Raw genomic sequence first — 23196 nt, 5'->3', positions numbered from 1 at the left:
ACATGTCTACAGCACAATTGCCAAAACCTTTCTACCGATAGTCATCGTGCTGGTGGTGTCAGCGCAGCAAATAAACCTCAGTGAACACCTTACGGTTTACACAGTAGTAAACTGGATTCCAGAAATAGAGAATGATATCTCTATTCACCAATTAGATTGACACCTTCATCTTTGCCCTCCTAGATTAAAATATTTCTGTCAAATACACAGTAAAGCTTTAGTTGACAGGTCTGCGTGTTAGTATTCTGTACTTGAAACAAACCCACCAAGCATCTCTACTGGATAGGATGATGAAAAAGGTACTGTGGGTTTTGGAAAGAGACAAACACTGAGTCTAATCTCTTGGAACTGTAGGTTAGCCGAAGGCCCCAAGGTTGAAGGAGTTAAACGAAGTTCTCTATGAGGAAGAGCATAGAACCTAGTACACAGTAGACAGCGGAGAGTGGTTCCCTTTCATTTCTGGGGTGCAGGAGGCCCCTATCAACAAGTCAGTAGGGCAAAGACCTTAGTCCGCAAACTCTAGCCCAGATGTGTAGCGAGAGCAGTTGCAAACGCATCGTATTGCCCCGGTACCATCTACGTTCCCTCCAGGCCGTGTAGAATACAAACGCGGCAGCACAGCAATATATCTAAAAATAGGAGAGAGCGAGCGAGCAGGGCATGCCTGTTCTCATGGTAGGAGAAAAGAATGTGGAAAAAAGCAGCCGGGACTAATGAACTCTACATTAGCCATATTCCATTCTTTCAACTTAAGTCAAATGTCGGTCCCCATTAGGCAGTTGGCTTTGACAGGAGCTATGCTAATTACCACTTACCAACCTTTAATTTCTGGGTAAAAGCAAAAGAAAAAAAAACTAATGGATTTTTCATTTTCCAGAGAGAAAGGAATAAAATAATAGTAGTCTGTAAAAAAACAAAACACTGCATTAATTATAAGATTATTAATGTGATTAATGTGCCTTTACTAGCCAGATTGTTTAGCTGTTTAATTTCATAATTATCTAATTTTTTTTTTTTGGCTTCAGGGTTTTTCTCCATTTCATTTGTAGAGTTTTAAATTATTTCTTCAGGCTGTATCTTAATACACTTGAGGTTCTAGGTTTGTTTTTTTTTTTTAGAGACAGGATCTCGCTCCTCTCTTGCCCAGACTGGAGTGCAGTGGCACAATCATCACTCACTGTAACCTCAAATTCCTAGGCTCAAGCAATTCTTCTACCTCATCCTCCCCAACAGCTAGGACTACAGGCACAGGCCACCATGCCTGGCTAACTTTTTTATTTTTTTGTAGAGGCAGGGCCCCACTATGTTGCTCAGGCTGGTCTCAAACTCCTGGCCTCAAGCAATCCTCCTGCCTCAGCTTCCCAAAGTGCTGGGATTACAGGCATGAGCCGCCACACTCGGCTCTACTTGAGGTTTTTAAGGACCTTGGGAAGGATCCAGTGTGACCACCAATCCACTGCCTGAGTCCTCTGCACATCTCTGACAGTGAGGTCCTCCGTCCTGTTTGAGAATCTCCAGGAGGGGGACAGGCTCACTCCCCAGGAGGTACTTCATTTTCACTTGTTAGCCAAAAGGCCAAGAAGTGATACACCGCATTTTCAGGTTGTAGACCCTTAAAGTTGGCTATTTGCTTAAATGAGATAAGACAACACTTGTTCCCAAGGCTTCTGGATCACAGAGATCTTAAAACTTATTAAAAAAGAAAAAGACAACACTTGTGCAATTACAAGGAAGTGAACCAACAGGTTAATGCATAGACACTGGATTTTCTTCAGTATTTTTCAGTATCATTTTAAAAGAACTATCACCAAAAAATTCTACCTTTTCCTCCAGCTTATAATTATTTCAATAAGACAAATATTTTTGATCACTTAACTATTAATATTTAATTAAAATGCAAATGGAAAGTATAAATTAGTTTTATTAGCATTATTTATAAAACGTTAGAAATAGTACATTGCCCAGCTTTCCTTTGCCTCTTCGTTTCTAGTCTAGAAATAGAGAATTTCTTTCTTTTTAATATCTAAATGATGTTTCCTTTTCTGATTTGTTCCAAATGGAATCCATTTCTCTACTGAAGAAGCTACTGTTGTTAAGACAACCCCTGAATTCAGCAGGTACTGCTTAAATCAAGTTAAGTATCTCCCCTGAGATTACTAGTCTGTTTCCAAAAACCTGGAATGCTTTGTTGTCAGACCTGAAATATGAATACTATGAAGGGATTTCTGTCAAACACTTGTCATCCTCAATTCATCCTCAGCATTTAAGGATCTATTCTGGTGCCAAATACTGGAAATAATAACAAGAGAATGAATTCGACCTTGTCCAGGGCCTGATGACCCACATCTACATACCTGACTATATTAAACTACAGAGAAGAAGTGTTTAAGAAAAGTCTACCAGGCCGGGCACGGTGGCTCAAGCCTGTAATCCTAGCACTCTGGGAGGCTGAGGCAGGTGGATTGCTTGAGGTCAGGAGTTTGAGACCAGCCTGAGCAAGAGTGAGACCCCGTCCCTACTATAAATAGAAAACATTAGCTGGGCGTGGTGGTGTGCCTCTGTAGTCCCAGCTACTGGGGAGGCTGAGGCAGGAGTTGGAGGTTGCTGTGAGCTAGGCTGATGCCACAGCACTCTAGCTGGGGCAACAGAGCAAGACTCTGTCTCAAAAAAAAAAAAAAAAAAAAGGAAAGTCTACCAAAAATAATCATGGTGGCGCGCACCTGTAATCCCAAGTACTTTGGAGGCTGAAGTGGGAGGATCACATAAGCCCGGGACTTCAAGTTTACAGTGAGCTATTATGGTGCCACTACACTCCAGCCTGGGCAACAGAGCGAGGAGACCCTGTCTCTTAAAAAAAAGTCTACCAAAAACCTGATGGTAGGAAATTACCATTTAACCCTTATTTATTAATCATGAGCATATTAATCTGGTCTAACATGCAGTCAATGCCAGTTAACATTTTATTAAGCCCCCTGAATGAAGTCAGGCTTAGACTTGATGGATTTCCTGGCACTATCATTAATAGAGCCTCATTATCCTACAGATAACTACTTAGTTAAAAGCTAAAATCCCCAATCTTAAGAAGTGTGTGCATCCATCATCCCAATTAAAAAACTGAAAAACAATGAGAATGATTTTCTTATAGAAAAATCTTAAAGGACGAAGTTCTGAAGGTTAGCTGGCCTTTCAGGGAGGCGTCTTCCACCCAGTGCACTGACCCAATTACTGGTCTCCTAAAGCTGCTGTGTTTGGAAATGTGGATGCTATTAAGTTTCTTCCATCACATTATACTTTATTCAGCTAGTAATTATGAATATGAGCTCAGCTCTGCAGAAAACAGAACAGGATGGTCAGCAGTCATATCCAGTGAGTCTGCTCCCCGGCGTCCAGAGAACAGAATAATACGCCCGTGTTCTCCAGCCAGCCCTTGCTAGTTTTCCCAATATTAGCCCTGACCCCTGGAAACTCTCCATAACTCCAGGTGTGGATCTTTAAGCTTTAAAGTTCAGCATCTAAAAAACTTTCACGCTGGCAGTTTCCTTTAGAGTCTATGATTCAGGAGTCATAAACAATATGTGTATAATCAAGCAAGCATTTGGGGGCTTTGGGAGAAAATTATATAAATTTGATAAATGTTTTGAAATTGAGGGATTTGTTTACCCCTAACCATGTAGGGCTCAACAGCTCCTCTGCCTTACATTACAGAAAATGGAATTGTTCCCCTTCTTTGCTGTTTAACCATTATTCACTGGAAATTACTGAGGAATGAGGAAACTAATATGACAATTATTCACAGTACATATCCATCTGTCACTGAACAAAGTCCACGTACTGACACTTTGGATGTCCTCGTATCAAAAATTAAGCATCAGGCTACAGGCTGGGCAGCAGTACAGCTTACTGTATCTGGTTCGAAAGAACACTTTTATAAATAGACTTCATTCCTCGAAAAGCAAATATGAAGCTGTAATCCATAAAAAAAATTGTAACCAATTAATATTAAGTTACTAATTAAAACCCATACATAACAGCAAGTTTGAATAGAACTTTTATAAGCATGTCAGCATGATGTTTTCTGTTTAATAGCATAACATTTGTTTTAAAAATAATTTCAGCTAAAACATGAGGAATAATCATTTTTGCTCTTTGAGCACGATGTTAAAAATTTGCTTTTAATGTGAGGGAAATATTTTTTAAACAATTCATGTAAAAATAAACTGAAATAAGATGGTATGCTGAAGTCTTAATTATGTAGCCTTTAGCTATTTTAAATCAAAGACGTAACAACTTCCAAGCACCACAATGAAGTCTGGAAGGAAAGCCCAGTGGCTGCATTGAGTATGGTCTAGCAAAATCACAAAATCTTTATCGAAACTGTTCACTTTGGCTTCCAAGTTACTCAAGATACTGTCAGTATTGGGCACTATTGGAATTTCAATAAAAAATACTTTCCAAATGACCTGGGAAGGAGAAGAAACTACCTAAAGAGGAAAGATCGCTGCTGTTTAACACATTTTATTCAGGTCCATCATTACACGGTTTGCATGAGTAATCACGGGAGCAGTTTTATTTGCAGGAGGAGAAGGTCTTCCAGAAGAAATTCTTGCAGGGAGTTTTATCTCGGCGCGTGGACTGCTGAAGGGGCCGGCCTTCCTGCCGTTTGGACACCTCCCTGGCTTCCCCTCCCCTGAGGGGCCCAGCGCTGGCCTGGGAGGTCCACTCGTACCACCAAGCAAGGAAAGTCAAAAGGCTGCTTTTCTTTATTTCTGCCACTTCCTGTATATGCTTTTAAAGAGAAGCAGATGACAACGGAAAGAAAAATCAACAGTCTGGCTCAGGCAGCATTAAAATATACACAATCCCTCACTTAAAAAAAAAAAAAAGATGCCCCATAACAATAAATCACATTTCCATTTAAAGGATGAGAAAGCTAAGAGAATACCTTAAAGAAATTGCTCTAATTAGAAAAAAGGGAAAAGATAATTTTCAGTTAAGGAAAAAAAACTGCTGGTTTTGCCCCATAATCTTTGCTGAGGTCCTTAATTAGAAGACGTCAGGAAATCTGTCATTTTCCCCCAACAAGTGACTGGCAACTAAGAAGCCCCCAAGGTAGATCAGGCTCATTTAGCTCGGTTTCCCTATCTTTGGACACACCTGGATGTCCACAAGTGGCTCCTTGAGACAGATCAGATTGAGACGTTATATTCTGCTCTTTCAAGTTCCTTAGAAAGCTCCTAGGAGTAATCTGATGATAAATGACCTGTCTGAAACTCATCTGGTAATTTCAGAGAAAAATCCATTTTTAATGGTCAACTTCATGTACTCTTTCTTGGAACTTTTTCAAGACGGAAAAAAGAAAAATAAATCACCTCATGAAGTTACAAATTCTCACAGTGGAAAAATGTAATGATGTCAATTAATCTGAGCCAGTGAGAACATGTGCTACATATATAAATTAAGGCTCCGGAAGTCCGTGTGACTAATATGGGCATTTGCAGCTCCACGATTGTGCTATAATAGACTGGTACAATCACTTAATGTCTCACGGACTGGCAGACAGAGCGAGCTGGCATGAAGAGGCTCACCTTGAGCTGCAGAGGTTTCTAACAAACTTCATGGGTTGGGACGGGTGAAGGTAAATGAGAATCAATGGTCTGAATGCAATGTCACAGTACCATGGGCCAGCTGAGAGGAATACCACGAAGTTCAGCCCTGCGTCCTGTCCTACTTGTGAACTGCACCCCAGGCATGCACACACACTCGCCATGCAGATGCCGGACTCCACGGGCATGGCCAAAAACATTAACAAAAGAGACAGACAGGGAGTGGGCTAGTGTGTGGCTGAGCAGGGACCGTACTCACCCCGCTGTCTTGGCCAGTGGGGCTGCCCTCCAGGGGCAGGGCAGCGGTGGCCATGGCCCCCAAGAGCAGCAGCAACAGGAGGCCCCCAGGCAGCGGCATCCTGCCGGCGGGCGCTTCTCTCCGCGGCTGCCCTTCCTTCATACAGCCCTGAAGTCAACGTTTCGTAGACTGGGGCCTCTTCTTTGGAGACTGGGAGTATTTTAAGCTCAAACTCCAGCTGTTTTTTTGTGTCTATACATGTCTAAAGCCTGTACCCCTCTTGACGCATAAGCCTGAGCAATCAGTGCCCACAAAAGCGCTCTGGGATTGGATTTAACCCCTTAATTAAAGCCTCAGGTCTTTTCCTGTGTTGAGGGTAAATTTGCTCTTATTTTGGAATGCATGTGTGCTTGCTTCTGAAGAGTTCTACTTCCTCGTAATTATGCCTATGGCAAGCAGGAAGCCACGAGAACAAAAACAAGTGATTTAACATAATATGAAATTAGCCTTGGATAAGGAGCTTAAATGTGAAATTGTGCCCATATAAAAGTATGACTGAGTCTGCTACAGGCAGAAGAAACAAGGAGGCAATGAGGGCTCAGAGAGATGCTCCGACAGCATCCACTGGTTTCACCAAATCACAGGCAAGGATGACCCACGTGATCGTCCCCCAGCACGGCCTCCCAGCCCAACAGGCCAGACCCGCTGTCCTCCAGGCCAGCCCTTCTCAAACTGGGAAGCCCACACGATCACCTGGGATGCAGATTCAGGTGTAGTGGGTGTGGGAAGAAGCTGAGTGCCTGAGTTTCCAGCAAGCTCCAGGTGAGGCTGGCCCTCAGGCAGCCAGGCACCGGCCCGGCGCTTTCCATACTGCTGCTGACCACCTGCTTGTGGATCACAGACCAGCTCTTTTTTTTTCTTTTTGAATGAAATAGAAGTTAGAGTGCATCATGTGTAATAAGGATAGATAATGCTTCAGGTTATGTGTATGTGTCAGGTGTACAAGACACATTGCTACTGTAGGTCACAGTCACAATTGGAAAAGCAATGCCCCGATGTGTGCTTGGCTGGCTCCCAGGGCTCACTCTCCCCCCAAAGACAGCGCCACTGCTGAGAAGTGCACTGAAGTCCCTCTCTGAGCCACCTCCTGGCTTTCCCTCACAGATCCCAGTTTCAGAATCACGCAAAGGCACAGGCTCCTTCACCCCACTGAGACAGCTAGTAAAATCTGAAACACCCACCCCTAAACCTGCCAGAGGTGACCAACATCCAAGGAAGGCTATAAATGAAATAAAGTAACAAAAGAACCCAGGGCTCTTCCCAGAAGTAAACATATTTGTTTTCTGTTCCCCAAAGTCCTGGTTCATACCCCTTCACAAGGGAAATCTCAGTCCTGAATTTCATCTGTCACAGTCTTTCTGCTTGATTAGTTTAAGATTCTAGGTAAAAGCAGCATGGCCTGACGACCTGTGGCTTACACATCATATGTTGCTTAGTCCTTTCTCCACCAATTTTATTTATTTATTTATTTTTTGAGGCCGAGTCCCACTCTGTCACCCAGGCTAGAGTGCCGTGGTGTCAGCCTAGCTCACAGCAACCTCAAATCCCTGGGCTCAAGCGATCCTTCTGCCTCAGCCTCCCGAGTAGCTGGGACTACAGCCACCATGCCCGGCTAATTTTTTCTATATATTTTTAGCTGTCTAGATAATTTCTTTCTATTTTTAGTAGAGACGAGGTTTCGCTCTTGCTCAGGCTGGTCTCGAACTCCTGAACTTGAGCGATCCTCCCGCCTCGGCCTCCCAGAGTGCTAGGATTACAGGCGTGAGCCACCACGCCTGGCCTCCACCAAATATTTTTTGCCTAAAATAATTCCCACAAATGAGACTAAAAATTTTGGGGTATTCGTGCAGGTAAATTTGCAGTAGCTCAGCCAACTTCTTATATCTTCAGCACATTTTGCACATTTTATTCAATGGGCTTGTTGAACATTCTGAGCACCCAGTATGTACATAGAACTCGCATAACACAAAGGACCCCCTCCACCCACACCCTGACAGCTGTCACAGCCTAGGTGCGGTAGGATACATAAGTACAAATGAAAGAAAGGTACAGTTTCAGCAGCACAAGAAGTGTGCCAAGGAGGCTTATATGCTGCAGGCTGGGGAAGGCTTCATGACAGGTGATAAGGACCATTTCAAGAAGGTGGGAACATCTCTTAGTACTTTAAGGTGTGCAGGCTCTAGACTAAAATCCTGGCTTTGCCATTTAATCAACCTGTGTGTGGCCTCAGTTTCCTCTTCTATAAAATGGGGATAAAAACAGTACGTACTACCTACCTCCTAAGTGTTGTGAGAACCAAATGAGATCATGTAAGCACCTATTGCAAGCAGAAGACACAGTAGGTACTTAATGTCAGGAATTCTTATTAAGGAGACATCCTCAATCACTTACTCCCTCAACTGTGTATAGAAGAGCTCCTCACTACAGAATGTTGGAAACCCCTGATTAGAGCCATGTTACCTAAGCAAGGGCTCCTACCTACTCCACCAGCACATCTCAACCACCGGGGACAAGTATTCACGGGGTGCCTACCATGTGCCAGGCACCACACAAGGCACTGGGTGATCAGTGCTCACCACTTCAAGGCCTGCCCTCCTAGAGCTCAAAATGTAATGTTTTATGCAATAATGTGTTTCTGAAAACATTAATGAATGGGAACTTTGATTAAAAGGAACTCATTACTGAATTATTTTGAAAAACAAAGATTACTTATCCTAAAGGGCAGAACTAGGACCTAGATAGAAGTTAGAAGGTTGAAGACTTTTCTTTATATACAGAAGAAACTTGTAACAATTAGTGTCCAATAATGGAAAAGGCTTTCCATCCCTGGAGGAATTCAGGAGCCTGGGAACCATATATAAGGAATACTATAGAACGGGTTCCTATGTTGAGGGGGAGATGGCACTAAATGATCTCTAAGGGTTCTCTATAAGATTCCATAATTCAGCAAAGGGAATCAGCGTGCCCAATTAACCTTTCTTAGAAATCTGGGTTTTAAGATATCAGCTACATACAAGTCCAGTACAGACCTTTCCCCGTGCATTCCAGCTGCTGCTACGTACAGAAGGAGATGCTTTGAAACCTCCCTGGCTCCAGTAAAGTCAGTAATAATAAATTAACACAGGCTCTTTTATTTCAAGCTTTTTCAGTAATTGTTGTCAGTAGGAGACGACAAATATTTTAAATGCAAATTGCCTCTATGTTACCATGTCATATTTATTTCAAAGACATTTGCTTCTTTATATGGTTAATCATCTGTAGGTTTAGTGAAAGCACAGATGAGCTTCTAAAACTCTGAGGAAGCAAGCCCACAAAGAGCCCTCTAGAAGTCCTTTCTGCCCTCTGTCACCAAGGATGGAATTGTAAAGGATGACGTAGATAACCCTAGACATTCCAGAATAAACTAAACCCTAATTGGAATGTGCAGGGAAAGAGGCAGCTCACAAGAATAAGGGGAATGGAGTCAGCTATTCCTTATGAAGTCTGACCTCCCTGTGTTATAATCCCTGAAAAATGCATCATAAGACCACTTGTCCAAAGTATACACAGGTCATGCATAAATATGCCAAATAAACCAGAAGATTACATGAATGTCAAGTCAGTATTCTCATCTGGCTAGAAAACTTCATATCAAAATACCCACACCAACCAGGAGGTCCCACTAAAATCAACTCATTGCTATTCACATATCTTATCAGACAGGACACCCATGGCACACGAAGGCTCACCACTGTGAGTCATGTGTATACTGAGTTTCAGAAGCTACAAAAATCTATAAAAATAACATGTTACAATGATTCTACTCATTTTCTTTTATTGCCACATACAACCTCATTGCCAGGGACTTTTAACCCTATTTCATTGATAAAAGCACAAAGTTGCAGCAAGTCACACAGCTATTAGAGTTGCAAACCCAAGATGCAAACCTGCATGTGTCAACCTTTGGAAAGTCCACAGCATCTATTCCCTAAACCTTGTTGATGAGGAGTTTAAACAGAGCTTATTCAAAAATGAAACTGCCAACATACAGGTCTTTGGCTGAATGTGCTATAAGGATACAAGGCTTTATGATTCACTTTTCTTTCATAGATGTGACACGCAGATATTATAATTAATATGAGATCAAATGATTAATTATTTACAGACCTGAAACCATAAAGTTTAAATTCAGTGCTTTACCATGACCATAGCTTAGCACTTCCCTTTGAGAATAAGGCTTTGGGGTGTCTTTTGCTGACCATATTTGAGCATGGATGGTATAAATCCCACCCAAAATATGTGCCCTTTTCTCTCTTGCCCACTGTAGAGCCAGCAGCCCCGAATGTGAATGCTGTCTCTACTGATCAATAGCCTGGTGATCCTGGGCAGCTGCTTAACCTCATTAAGCTTCAGTTTGCTCATCAGGAAAATGGGGAGAATCAGATTTCCTCTGATAAAGTCGTCAAGATCCAGTGAGGTAACATATGGAACGCCCGGGGTAGTACCTGGCGCACAGAATGGGCTCTGTAAATGCCAGTCCTTTTCTCCACCCTAGTTCCCCATAAGGGAAAGGCATGCCTGGATCTCTAGAAATCCCAAAGACACGACAACACAGCAGAATCATGCTCCTGGAGCATCGTCTCTCATAAACTAAAATAGAGAATGAAACATTGAAGTGTTCTGGAATAACTGTCCCAGATTTTCCCCTCAAGCAAAACTACTGCCCGCAAAACCATAGTTTAATTACAAAATGTCCAGAGAAAAGTCATATAAACTGTGTTTCTGGAGAAAATCACCTTTAAAAAGTAAAAAGGACCATTCCCAAACATACATCTTTTTACCTGGTGATCGTAGGGGGAATGTGTTTAAAAACACTAGTGGCCGGGCGTGGTGGCTCACGCCTGTAATCCTAGCACTCTGGGAGGCCGAGGCGGGTGGATCGCTCGAGGTCAGGAGTTCGAGACCAGCCTGAGCAAGAGCGAGACCCTGTCTCTACTAAAAATAGAAAGAAATTATATGGACAACTAAAATATATATATACAAAAAATTAGCCGGGCATGGTGGCGCATGCCTGTAGTCCCAGCTACTCGGGAGGCTGAGGCAGTAGGATCGCTTAAGCCCAGGAGTTTGAGGTTGCTGTGAGCTAGACTGACGCCACGGCACTCACTCTAGCCCGGGCAACAAAGTGAGACTCTGTCTCAAAAAAAATAAATAAATAAATAAATAAATAAAAACAACACTAGTAATCAGAAGAGCTAAATAAATATACCTTTACTCATCTTTTGGAGATTGTCATTTAGCCTAGGAAATTATGTCAAAGAATGAAGAAATAACTATGATTTTTGCTTGAAAAAGTCAACCATGTTTAATTGCTAGCACATTTTATTAATTGGAATAGATATAATTTCCAATATGTACCAAACACATGCCTTTTTTGTGTTCTTGAGTGAGTTATGGGAGTATTTTGCTCAAGAGTTTCCAGTTCTCTTTTAAACCACCTTTTACAGTTAATGGCTTGGAGAATACAGGACAAAAAAAGCTGCCCAGCCTTTTTTATTTTTTAATGTCTACTTATCCCTGCAAAATTCCCTTTGTGACAATACATATTTTTAGGTGGCTCTACCTGCTAAAAGACTGCATTTTCCACGTTGAGAGAGTTTAATTGTCACTTTGGTCTGCTCCAGCCTCTGATGGCTCATTTAAATTTTTGTTTTCATCCTCCAACTTCTTTTTCTTCTTTGCCTTTAGTTCTAGGTTAATCTGAACAATCTCTTCACTTTTCTCTGTGATGTACTTTAGCTACAAAAAAAAAACCCCCTACATTTATATCTGGTTGTAAATCATTTTATAAACCTAAAAAAAAATAAATAACTACACCTTCCCCAACCACCCCCACCCAACAAATTTGGGTGGAAACGCCTGGGTTACATTTCTTAGAGCTAAATGCAGCTTCAAATTGTTATCTAGAAAAAGGAATCAACTACAAAAATCAGCTCATTACTATTCACATATCTTCCAAGCAGTATGCTTCAATGCACGAGTTCCTTAAATACTCAAAAGAATTAAAAAATTTGGAGCTTGTATAGGGCATGCCAATCACAAATATAATCTATAAAGCACAAGTATAATCAATATCCCCCTAAATTGGCTGGGCACAGCGGCTCATGCCTGTAATCCTAGCACTCTGGGAGGCCGAGGCAGGAGGATTACTTGAGGTCAGGAGTTCGAGACCAGCCTGAGTAAGAGCAAGACCCTGTCTCTACTAAAAAATCGAAAAAAATTAGCCGGGCAACTAAAAATAGAAAAAAAAAAAAAAAGTGGGGTGAATGCCTGTAGTCCCAGCTATCCGGGAAGCTGAAGCAGGAGGATCACGTGAGCCCAGGAGTTTGATGTTGCTGTGAGCTAGGCTGACGCCACAGCACTCTAGAAGGGTGACAGAGCGGGACTCGTCCTCAAAAAAAAAAACTCCCTAAATTTATCCAACTAAAATTTACTGAGCAACTACTATGTACCAAGTACTAGAGATAAAAGGTAAATAAGACAAGGTCCATGCCCTCACGAGGACTTAGTCAGATGTACAAATTTAGTTGTACTTTCTTCAATAATGAGGTTCTGTTAGATGAAAAAATTAAGAGTCCAAAATAAAAACAGACTGAGCATGGTGGCTCACACCTGTAATCCTTGTGCTTTGGGAGGCCAAAGTGGGAGGATCACTTGAACCAGGAGTTCAAGACCAGCCTGGGCAATATAGTGAGACTCCATCTCTATAAAAAGTAGAAAAATTAGTTGGGCATGGTGGCGCATGCCTGTAGTCCCGGCTACTCAGGAGGCTGAGGTGGGAGGATTTCTTGAGCCCAGGAATTTGAGGCTACAGTGAACTATGACCATGCCACTGCACTTTAGTCTGGGTGACAGAGCAAGACCCTGTCATTAAAAAGAAAAAAAGTACAGGGTGGTTGTGAGGATTAAATAATATATCTAAAATAATATCTATAAAACCCCTATAGGCCAGGCACAGTGGCTCATGCCTGTAATCTCAGCATTTTGGGAGGCTAAGGAAGGAGGATCACTTGAAGCCAGGAGTTTTGAGATCAGCCTGAACAATGCAGTGAGACCCCGTCTCTACAAAAAAATAGAAGAATTATCCAGGCAGGGTGGCATGTGCCTGTAGTCCCAGCTACTAGGCAGGCTAAGGCTGAAGGACTGCTTGAGCCCAGGAGTTTGAAATTGCAGTGAGCTCTGATGATGCCATTGCACTCTAGCGCAGGCAAGAAAGCAAGAACCTGTCTCAAAAGAGAAAAAAAAAAAGCCCCTGTAAACTGTAAAGTACTATACAAATTCTTTCATTCAATGACTTTATGAGGCCCCTCCTACGTGCCAGGCACTGTTCTAGGCAACATAGATGGAGCATAGAATAACAAACCAATCCCTCCCTTGTGGAGCCCACGTTATAGAGAGAGCCCTAAGTGTTCTAACTGGGAGCATTAGACTGAGTCAGGAAACCTCCCCAGTGTCCTAGATCTGCCATGGGCCACAGCCACTAGCCTGGGATGATCACGGCATCTCTGGGTGCCAGTGTCGTCGTCACCTGGAAAATGAGGGCTTGGTCAAGGTGGTTTCTAGACTTGAAAAGATAAAAAAAAGTGTGGTTTTCCTGTGCATTCAGCCATACCGATATTCCTTCCATGCCTGGCCCATCAGGAAATTGCGAACACCATAACAAAGCTGTCCCCACAGACTCCAGCCTGTGACCAGTCTCTGACATCATGTTGTAAATGAAACATGGGACCAAAGTTTTGAGGTATTACAAAAAAGGCAAATTATGAAATCCAGAGAGTGCTGATTAGAAAATTTCAAATTGGCTTAGCAAGATCCATCTTAATGAAAGAAAGACCATAAATTACAGGCAGGTCGGAATGGTTCGAACATCTCTAGTTTTTAATGCAAGGTGCCCTGGGGAATAACTTCATGGCTTCAAGTGATTAATTGGGAATAATGTATTCTGATGGGAAAGGGGAGTGAGGAAAGAAATTCATCTCTCACCAGTGAATTACTCCTCCTGGCTAAGAGCTTCACATCTTCAGTGTTAATTGTGCTTCTTTTCGCATGTCTGTAGAAAGGGCAGGAACAAGTCACCAAAATGTTTGGTATTATTTAAAGTTTTGATGAAACATGAAAGTTCATGGTCAGACTTGAAACTAGCAAGGATCTCTAAGTAGCCCATCTTTTTAGATCAAGGTCATTAAGCAACACTGACACAAAAATAAGTGAAGTTACTAGTCAAGATATCGATTAAATAAAGAGACCAAGAGAAAGCAGACACCCATCTGTCCACCTTCACCTGAAGACCACGGGTGCCTGAAGACCGAGAACACAAAAAGGAGCCTGAGGAGTTAAAACTCTCTCAAAAGTGTCTTGCTTGGGCACAGTGGTCACAACGAACACCACAGAAAAAGCAAGAAGGTCAGTAGTGTACAACTTCAGTGCAGAGAAAGTGAGTCTCACAATACAAACACCTCTGCTTTAACAGAGATTAAGTAGAAGAACAAAGAGAATTTCCAGAGAGCATGGCTTTACTTACATCAAGATCCTGAAACTCTTCCCCCAAGGGCTAACTTTCACGAAAAAGCATATGCAGATGCCTCCCAATGTCCTGTTTCCCAACAAGGAGTTAATGCATTCCCTCCGCAATATCCCAGGTAGAACAAAGAACATCCTTGAAACTGGAGTCTGTTTCCTGCTCACAATTTGGACTCAAATACTCACTCCAGTCCTCTTATCTTTGCTATGAAAGATAATTCAAGATAATAAGCTCTATTCAATGATGTATTACTCTGATTACACCCCTTCTTGCCATTTCTAACTCCATCCCCCCCCAAAATAAGGAAGAACTTGTAAGCAGAAATAAGTAGGAATCTTTGTATCCTTAACTAGCAAAGTGGCCAGCATACATAGTGAGTCCTCACTGAGTACGTGCTGAGTTAGAAAATAAAGTCACACAGAAAGTATACTCCATAATTTGACCAAATTAATCCTTCACATTCTGCGAAATGTGCAAATGCCACCTCATCTCATCATGGTTGACAATATCTACTTGTCCTGAGATAATATTCATTTCAGGAGATAACTTCTAATTAGCACCCCACAAGGACCAAGACAGAGGAGAAAGAGAAAAAGTCAGACAGAAGATGATACAATAGCAGCCACAAAGTACAAAGCCAGTCTACGATGTTCTGGATGAAGAATATTAAGTGCCCATGGACACAGCGTGGCCCAGTCTCAATCACACAATCTGGCTGCTATGTGTGTATGTACATTCTTCTTAAAGTACAGTAAAAGGAACAAGCATACTGAACTGTTTACAGAGTGAGCTTATCTTATGTGTTCACAAAGAAGTGTCTAGAAAGTGACTCTCTCAATCCTCTCTACCACTCGACTTGGCCTCTGGTATCTCTGCACCACTTTCCTAGATGAAGGGGCAGGTGTAGCCTATGCCAGCCACTGTATATCATAGACTATCCTAAATTAAAGCTCTGACTCCAGAAAATTACTAGGGAAAGTAACAGAGCAATTTTTCATTAACACTCTTAGCAACACAGGTTTTAAAGATTATTTCCTAATGTTCCTGGAATTTCTTTACTATAGAATACCTATCTTCTTCAAAATTAACAATATGAGGAGACTAGAGATTTCAGAGCTAAATAAAAGAAATTCACAACTTAAATTGGGAGCTGGTTTTCCAAAGTTTGTAGGTGGATTGATTATTTGGAATTTAAATGCATTTTCTCATAGAAACAATGTTACAAATACTGGTTAGGTCCCCACGCCAGCCTACAAAGACTATTTAATATATAATTGACCTGAAACAGTATATATTTTTGATTTCTCAAAGTGGGGTAATCATAGTCTTGGGAGTAGAGGAAGTATGATAGGGACAACTCAAAGCCACAGGATAACCAAAGCTGACCTTCTGGGAATACCAATATTCAGGGATAAACATTGAAACAATACTTTTTTGTATGAAAGCAAACTGAAATATCATGAAAATGAAAGTAAAATTCAGGCAAAGGATGAGTCTTCAAAGAAACTTTGCACATACGGATTGCACCGGAAAGAAGGGTGCTGCCCCAACCCGCAAGAGCCTCATGACTGGGCTCCGCAGTCACCCGGCGGCTCAGGAGGCAACCTCAGGAGCGCTGGACACACACGGACACTGACGAAGATGAGCCATCTCTTACAGTTGAGAGAGCCTCTGGTGGTCCATCCTACAGAACAGCAGCTGAAAGCCTTTCCACACACTCTTTTACATACAAGATGATGTCCCTCCTTGTGGAACTGACAATCTAAGTCTCTCTCTCTCACACACACCCCCACTTCACCCCTCAGTACCCAGCAGAAGAAAAATCAACCGTGTATGTAATTATAAAAGACACAGAATACCTGAAAGCTTAATGCATTACTATGCTAAATGAAACTTCATTTTTATTTCTAGAATTTTCACAAAAGTATTTTAAATTTTTAATTGTCTTTTTCCACAGCTAACACAGAAATGGCAAGTAAAGGTGATAAATATATTTTGGGCGGGGTGGGGGTGGGGGGGGGACACATATAGGGCAACTGCTTGAACTCAGTGAATAGGCCACATGAGCTATCAGTAGCCCATAATACTATCTTGTCCCTTTTGGCCAAGCTCAAGATGCTAAGCAGTTTTTAGGGACTAATATATACAGGAATAGGAAAGATTTAGAGCCTGCCCTCTGAGAACCTACTGCTTTAATTCATTCAAAATATGCATGTGAGAAACAAAGAGCTAAAGGGAGCAAGGTGAAAAGTATGGGGTGTGGGAGAGGCTGGCACCGAATGGAAGTGGCAGCAAATTAGAAAGCTTTAGCCCTTTCAGGCCTTAGTCATTCAAATTGCTTCATAAAAGCAATTCGCTGCAATTGTTTTCAATTACCTGGGGTACTAATTGAAGAGAGGAGCATAAATCACCTGTAAAAGCTAGAGCTTTACCAGCTGAAAGCAAGTCACCCACTTTCCAAGGAGTGTGTCTTATTCGTGACAAATGTGGCAAATGAAAGCCTCTGCCTGTCATTATCTGTCCACCTGCGAGCAATTACCGCACGGAGCATGCAGTGGCCCACGCTGCAGAGGGGCGGCCACCCCAGACACAGCGTCTCAGACCCTGAGCCATCAAGCCCTCCCGAAGACGTGTTTTAAAACAGGCTCACCCCGCTCACATTCAGACTCCTAGAGACGTTATTCACATCTTTTTAACCTGGAACTGAATGACTTGGGTTCTTTAACAAAAACTGCTTGGAAAACTTCAAAAAAATGCCCAAACAAGTCTGAATCGACATGATTAAAGCAGACATTATATTCTTGCAGAGTCATGATTAGAGACAAGCCTCCACAAAACACACAAAAAAATGAATAGCTAAAGCTCTCCTGAAATATCCCACCAGATGGAGAGTCTCAAAAGAATGTAAATAGACGCAGCATCGGATATTCAAAGTCTCTACCCACCTTGCAAACATTTCAAGGTCTTTGGCAAAATTTTCTGGAAAAAAAAAAGAGACAAGACATACACTTTAGCTACCTTTACCTCAGTCTTGAATTCTACAGTCAATACCGTGACCAATATTAATACAACAAATCCTGTTAAAGGTGAGAGGAGGCATTTCCGGCAGCCCTGCCATTTTATAACAGCCCTTAGCTTTTTTATTCATTATGACCTCCTTGTCCTTCCCAGAACTCTCTACCCTCTATTGCAAGCCTTCCGTTAATTGTGACTACACCTTTGGTTTCTAGAAACTATCCTTTAACTTTAAATTCTACAGTTAGGGCTTGTAAAGACATTAATTTCCTCTGAAGTCAAGCAAATACCAATGCCATAAGTTCAGCCGTCAAATAAACTATGGGCGATATAAAAATGTTATAAGCATTGAAATAAAAAATGTAATGTCTAATGTTCCAGCCATCAGGGCAGCTTAAAACACAATAAAATAAAGGTGTTAGCATAACGAGGGAAAAAAAAAAACAGTTCTTTCCACAAAATATCCAAATCTTACAGCCAAGAAAAAGAAATGTTTCATGAAGAATGTGTGATGATGACAATGTTCTCTGTCTGCTGGCCAGACAGACCACAGCTCCCACCTACCCGCTGCCCCCAGACAAAATCAGCCTTTGGAATTTATACAGACAGGAAGACCAAGGCTTCATACCGCACTGTCGAAAAGTCATCTCTGAAATTGCTGCAATGGTTTGTTTGCTGAACTGCATCTCTTTGTCCAATGCAACTTCTTCGCAAAGACAACCCACAGTATAGTGAACTGCTGCCTTTAGCCTCTGGGAAAAAAAATCAAAATACTTCATGGGTAAGGTTGCAAATGGGAACTTTCACACCTTAAAAAATTAACACCAAGGAGAGAGTCTGCTCAGCCTAATTCCTTCAGCATCTTCCATAATGGCTGAGTAACTTTTCAAGCATACTAATAAATTAATGAGACCCTCTGGAGTGTGACTTGTAGAAACATTACTTCCTTGTTAATGGTTATGATTTAGGTCAAGTAAAGATAAGGAATTATGAGGGCAGGTCAGCAGGGAAAGAAATCAGAGTATCTGCATGACTTTACTCATTCCACAACTATCTGCGAGTTCCCACTGAGCAAGGGTGTAATGCGAGGTGTTTGGGGAACACAGTGAAAAACCAGGCAGAGGATTTTGCCCTTCAGGTGGTTAATCAAGTACATCCAGCAGGATCCCATGCCTCGGCCGCAAGTCCCTGGCAGCTCCAGGCCTGCATGTCACAAAGAACAAAAATACAGGACAAGACCAGGAAAGGCTCCTGAGGGCACACCTGACCCTCCTGATTTGGAAGTCTGCTAGCCCACCTCAGCAGGGTCCTCACTGTTCCTCGGCAACTCTTTCAGGTACTAAAAAACATATCTCTTCCCCATGCAGAGAAGAAAAATAGAGAGAGAAGGAAAAACCTCAAGACAAAAGCAAAACAAGCTAAGCAATGGTCTCGGTCACCTATCAACAAGCTTTTGTGGAGCCCTTCAGAGTGTGTTCTGTCTCTGTGCCAAAGACAGAGCTGAACTGGACATGGAGACAGCTGAAACTAAGACAGTGTAAAATCTGCCAGCAAGTGTTCACTATATAGGCAAGATGAGGAGGAACTGCAAAAAACACAAGTCCGGACCCTGGGATAGAGGCCAGATGAGAAAGGCATCTACCTTCCTCAGTTTCAGATATAGGTTAAGTTGAGGGTCCTGGGAGGAGGAGCCAAAGAACCATAGACCTAGGAGGTATGAACTCCAAGTTCTTTTTTTTTTTTTTTAGAGATAGCGTCTCCGTATGTTGCCCAGGCTGGAGTACAGTCGCCAGTCTCAGCTATTAATATTACAGCCTTGAATACTGGGCTCAAGCGATCCTCCTGTCTTAGCCTCCAGAGTAGCTGGGACAACAGGCATCCCCCACCTCTGGATCAAGGTCATGTTATTTAGGTATGGATGGGGTGGGATGGGGTTACAGGACAAGGATTCTGAATGCTCTTGGCTGTAGGAAGTTTTCTGTGTTCCTCCCACACACCCCGTCCAGGCCTTCTCGTGCTGCAGACACCACTGCACTTGGATGCTAAATCACTAGACTCTAAACTCCTCAAGGGCAGGACCCTGTCAGTTTCGTTTACTGCTATCTACCTAGTACCAAGAACGGCTGGTTGAATGAATGGTGGGATCTTCTACCGGCTCACCACAGCTGAGAGTCAAATTTCTCAGCCCATCTTTGCAGCCTCATTTCATCAGTATTTATTGTCTGTTGACAGCCAGGCTCTGTTCTACGGGCTGAGAACCCAGAAATGAAAAGGACAACCCCTACTCTCGAGTTTATCTCCCAATACACCTTTGCCATGAATGGACTCTTCAAAACCATCAATGTCATGAAAGACAAAAAGAGGGTGAAGAAGACCGAAAAGACGGGATTACCAAATGCAAGGCCCATCCTTGATCTGATCCTGGATGAAGGAAAAAAGATGGCTAAAAGAACCATCTTTAGGACAATTGTAAACATCCGAATATGGACTGTACATTCAGTAATAGGATTTTATCAATATTAAACTTCCCGAGAATGATAATAGAAATGATGTAGAAGGATGGCCTTGTTCTTGGGAGATGAATACTAAAGTATCAAAATGTAAAGGTGAAATGTCAAGATATCTGCAATTACTTCTCAAATAATTCAGAATAAAGAGCAAGGAAATATAGCAAAATGCTGAAAAGCGAACACTTTTTAGACAGGAAACTCCCACGTCCTGAGCTCACCCTCGTGTTTCCTCAGCCAATCGTCTTTGAGGCTATCACTCCACGCCTTTCTTCAGCACTATGTCCTGACTCTGCCACCCTGTATTCCCGGTGCTGACTAAAGGAACGACTGGAATGCCCACAACTACCTGAGAGGTGGTTATTTTTACTCCTATTTTACATGGAAGAAAACTGCATTTGGGCCAGAGTCAACACAATCACAGGGCGGCGGGCCGAGACGAGTTCTGGGGCTCTGCGGCGCGGCCCCCTCGTCCGTAAAGGGAGCTCAGGGTTCCGGGGGCCGGCATTTCAGAGCGCTAAGTGCGTTTCCTCGATTCTCTCCTTTAATGCCCACATTCCACCCTCACAACAACCCCGCGTGAGAAGGGGAGACCCAGGCCTAGTCACAAAGCTATAAGGCCGGTGCCGGAACCCAGAGCCCGCGCGCTCCCGGGAGCTCTCGGGGAATCAGCCTCCTCCCGGGACGCCGCAGCCCGAGTCCAGCCGCGTTGCCGCGGAAACCGCCTCCCAGCACCTCCCGCGGCAGCATAGCCGGCGCATGCGCAGATGCGCGGGGGGTAACCAGCACCCGTGGTGCGGACCCCAAAAACAAGGCAACTGAGGCTGCAGGGCCTTTTCATGTGCCGAAACTCGACGCCATCCTTGCCCAGCCCACTCGGGGCCCGCTTTTCCTGTACCTGTTGGTAAGAGAATCGCTGCTGCTCCTCGGCTTCCGCCTCCTCCTCCATCACAGCGGGCCGACTCAGGCAACCGCGCGAGAGTGGAAAGGGGCGGTGGCCCGACCGCCCGGTCGGATTTTCCCGCCTGTGCGAGGGCGACGGGCCGCGCGGGGGGACAAAGCGCGAAGCTCCTCCCTGCCTCGCGCGCTGCCCCTGGCGGCGGCTGCGGGGAGGGATCTTCGCGGTCGGTCAGCTGAGGTGGCGCGGCCAGGATGGGGGCGTCACCTCCAGGTTACTGCTGCACCCCAGATCCTGACTCTGCCAATCAGGTCTCCGCAAAAACCTGTGTGTATAGGCCCAAAGTTTTGTCTGTTTTTTATTTTTGGTGGAGACGCGGGTCGGGGGGCGGGTCCTGACTCTTGCCAAGGCTGGTCTTGGACTCCAGGCCTCAAGCGATCCTCCTGCCTCGGCCTCCCAAAGAGGGTACAAAGTTTGTTACCATAAATTTTACTGACGTAAAAGATATATAGCCCATACTTTACAAATAATGAAATGCAATACTCTATTGTAGGCCAGGCGCGGTGGCTCACGCCTGTAATCCTAGTACTCTGGGAGGCCAAGGCAGGAGGATCGCTCGAGGTCAGGAGTTTGAGACCAGCCTGAGCAAGAGCGAGACCCCGTCTCTACTAAAAAATAGAAAGAAATTAACCAGATAATTAAAAATATATAGAAAAAATTAGCCAGGCGTGGTGGCGCATGCCTGTAGTCCCAGCTACTCGGAAGGCTGAGGCAGGGGGATTGCTTGAGCCCAGGAGTTTGAGGTTGCTGTGAGCGAGGCTGACACCATGGCACTCTAGCCTGGGCAACAGAGTGAGACTCTGTCTCAAAAAAAAAAAAAAAAAAAACCAAAAAAAAAACAAACTCTATTGTAAACTCCATACACAGATACCTTCAGTAGGTATATCTTGCAAAATTCACCATCAATTTCTATAATTCTATCACCAACAATGTCACAAAAATCAGACACAAATCAAATGCCGGATTATCCCATTCACCTCATTGCCATTGATAAAGGAGTACAGTTTTTGTTTTTTTGTTTTTTGGTTTTTTTTGCCAACATGTCAAAAAGAACCTTTATTACTTTTATAATAGCCTCTCATGCTTTCTTGCCAGATGCCTTTGGAGCAGGTGCTTTCTGGGCTGGAGCTTTTTGACCCTTCTGAGCTTCTGGAGGAGGTGCTGTCTTCTGGCCTGCGGCTTTCTGGGCTGGAGCCTTCTTGCCTGCAGTGGTCATCTTTTTTGCTGGAACTTTAGCAGCTGCTGCAACTGCAGCAGCACCCTTAGCAGGTGCTTTTTTGGGAGAAGGTTTTAGGAGAGCTGCCTTTTGAAGCTTCTTAACTTCATTCTTGATTATTCTGTTCCTCATTTTCTTTGCCTTCATTACTTTAAAACGATCAAAGTCCATCATCTTAGCTTTCCTTTCTCTGGCTTCAATCTTCTTGGCCCATCTTGTGGCTGCCCATTTTGTATTTATGTCTGCCTTCTGCCAGGCTTGTCGGACATACTTCTGGCGGGCACTGTGTGGGAACTTGAGGATGAAATCGGTGAGCTGCATGCATTTGAAAGGAATGGCCTGTCTTCTTACCCGAGTGCAAGGTCCATCAGCCAAAGCCCTGTTCTAATCAATAACATCTACAATCGTGACCAGCTTTCCAGCATGAGGTCCAAAGGAGACGTAGGCTGCTCGGCCAACCTCCACGAAGCGCCTGAACACCATGGCAGCAGCGTTCGGTGAGAAGGAGGAGTATAGTTCTGACATGAATGTTGACTGATTTTTCTTTTTCTATTTTTTTTTTTTTTTTTGAGACTGAGTCTGACTCTGTTGCCCGGGCTAGAGTGAGTACCGTGGTGTCAGCCTAGCTCACAGCAACCTCAAACTCCTGGGATCAAGCGATCCTCCTGGCGTCAGCCTCCCGAGTAGCTGGGACTACAGGCATGTGCCACTATGCCCGGCTAATTTTTTTCTATATATATTTTTAGCTGTCCATATAATTTCTTTCTATTTTTAGTAGAGACGGGGTCTCACTCTTGCTCAGGCTGGTCTCGAACTCCTGACCTCAAGCGATCCTCCCGCCTCGGCCTCCCAGAGTGCTAGGATTATAGGCATGAGCCACCGCACCCAGCCTCCATCACTTTCTTAAGTAGACAATCACCAGCAAATCAAACCCTCATTTGTAGCATTTGCCCATTTCCATGGTGTCAATACCCCCATCACTGTTACTTTCAAGCTGCCAGGATGAGGTCACTGAACTCAGAATTGGGAATAGGTGCTG

At 43.4% G+C, this 23196-nt stretch overlaps 1 protein-coding gene and 1 pseudogene across 2 annotated transcripts; both read right to left on the bottom strand.

The window, feature by feature from the left end:
- Positions 1-4499: 4499 nt before the first annotated feature.
- Positions 4500-20932, bottom strand: LOC138390444 (centromere protein S). 2 transcript variants are annotated; one of them, XM_069479329.1, is made up of 6 exons: positions 20882-20932; positions 18105-18228; positions 17407-17440; positions 13924-13990; positions 11504-11679; positions 4737-4785 (listed from the first exon to the last, which is right to left on the bottom strand). In XM_069479329.1, the coding sequence occupies exons 1-5, from the start codon at positions 20930-20932 to the stop codon at positions 11539-11541; spliced, it is 417 nt and encodes a 138-aa protein (XP_069335430.1). In that variant the 3' UTR covers positions 4737-4785; positions 11504-11538. The 2 variants fall into 2 exon arrangements, with proteins under 2 accessions (XP_069335431.1, XP_069335430.1); XM_069479330.1 differs by lacking the exons at positions 11504-11679; positions 13924-13990; positions 17407-17440; positions 18105-18228; positions 20882-20932 and adding an exon at positions 5863-5961 and having other exon boundaries at positions 4500-4785.
- A 1069-nt stretch (positions 20933-22001) lies between these two features.
- On the bottom strand, positions 22002-22649 carry LOC138390443 (large ribosomal subunit protein eL14 pseudogene; annotated as a pseudogene).
- Between the last annotated feature and the right edge of the window lie 547 nt (positions 22650-23196).

This window comes from Eulemur rufifrons, chromosome 8, assembly GCF_041146395.1.
Source record: "Eulemur rufifrons isolate Redbay chromosome 8, OSU_ERuf_1, whole genome shotgun sequence".
Classification (NCBI taxonomy): Eukaryota; Metazoa; Chordata; class Mammalia; order Primates; family Lemuridae; genus Eulemur; species Eulemur rufifrons.
This window is presented reverse-complemented; position numbering and strand designations above follow the sequence as displayed.

Excerpts from the sequence above, each read along its gene's own strand:
- LOC138390444 (XM_069479329.1), bottom strand. The coding sequence starts at position 20,932 with ATGGAGGAGGAGGCGGAAGCCGAGGAGCAGCAGCGATTCTCTTACCAA. Across the intron at positions 17,441-18,104 it reads GATGACTTTTCGACAGTGCG|AAAATTTTGCCAAAGACCTT; the intron begins GTATGAAGCCTT and ends TTTTTTTTCCAG. Across the intron at positions 11,680-13,923 it reads CCAGGAGGAGTAATTCACTG|CTAAAGTACATCACAGAGAA; the intron begins GTGAGAGATGAA and ends TTTTTTTTGTAG.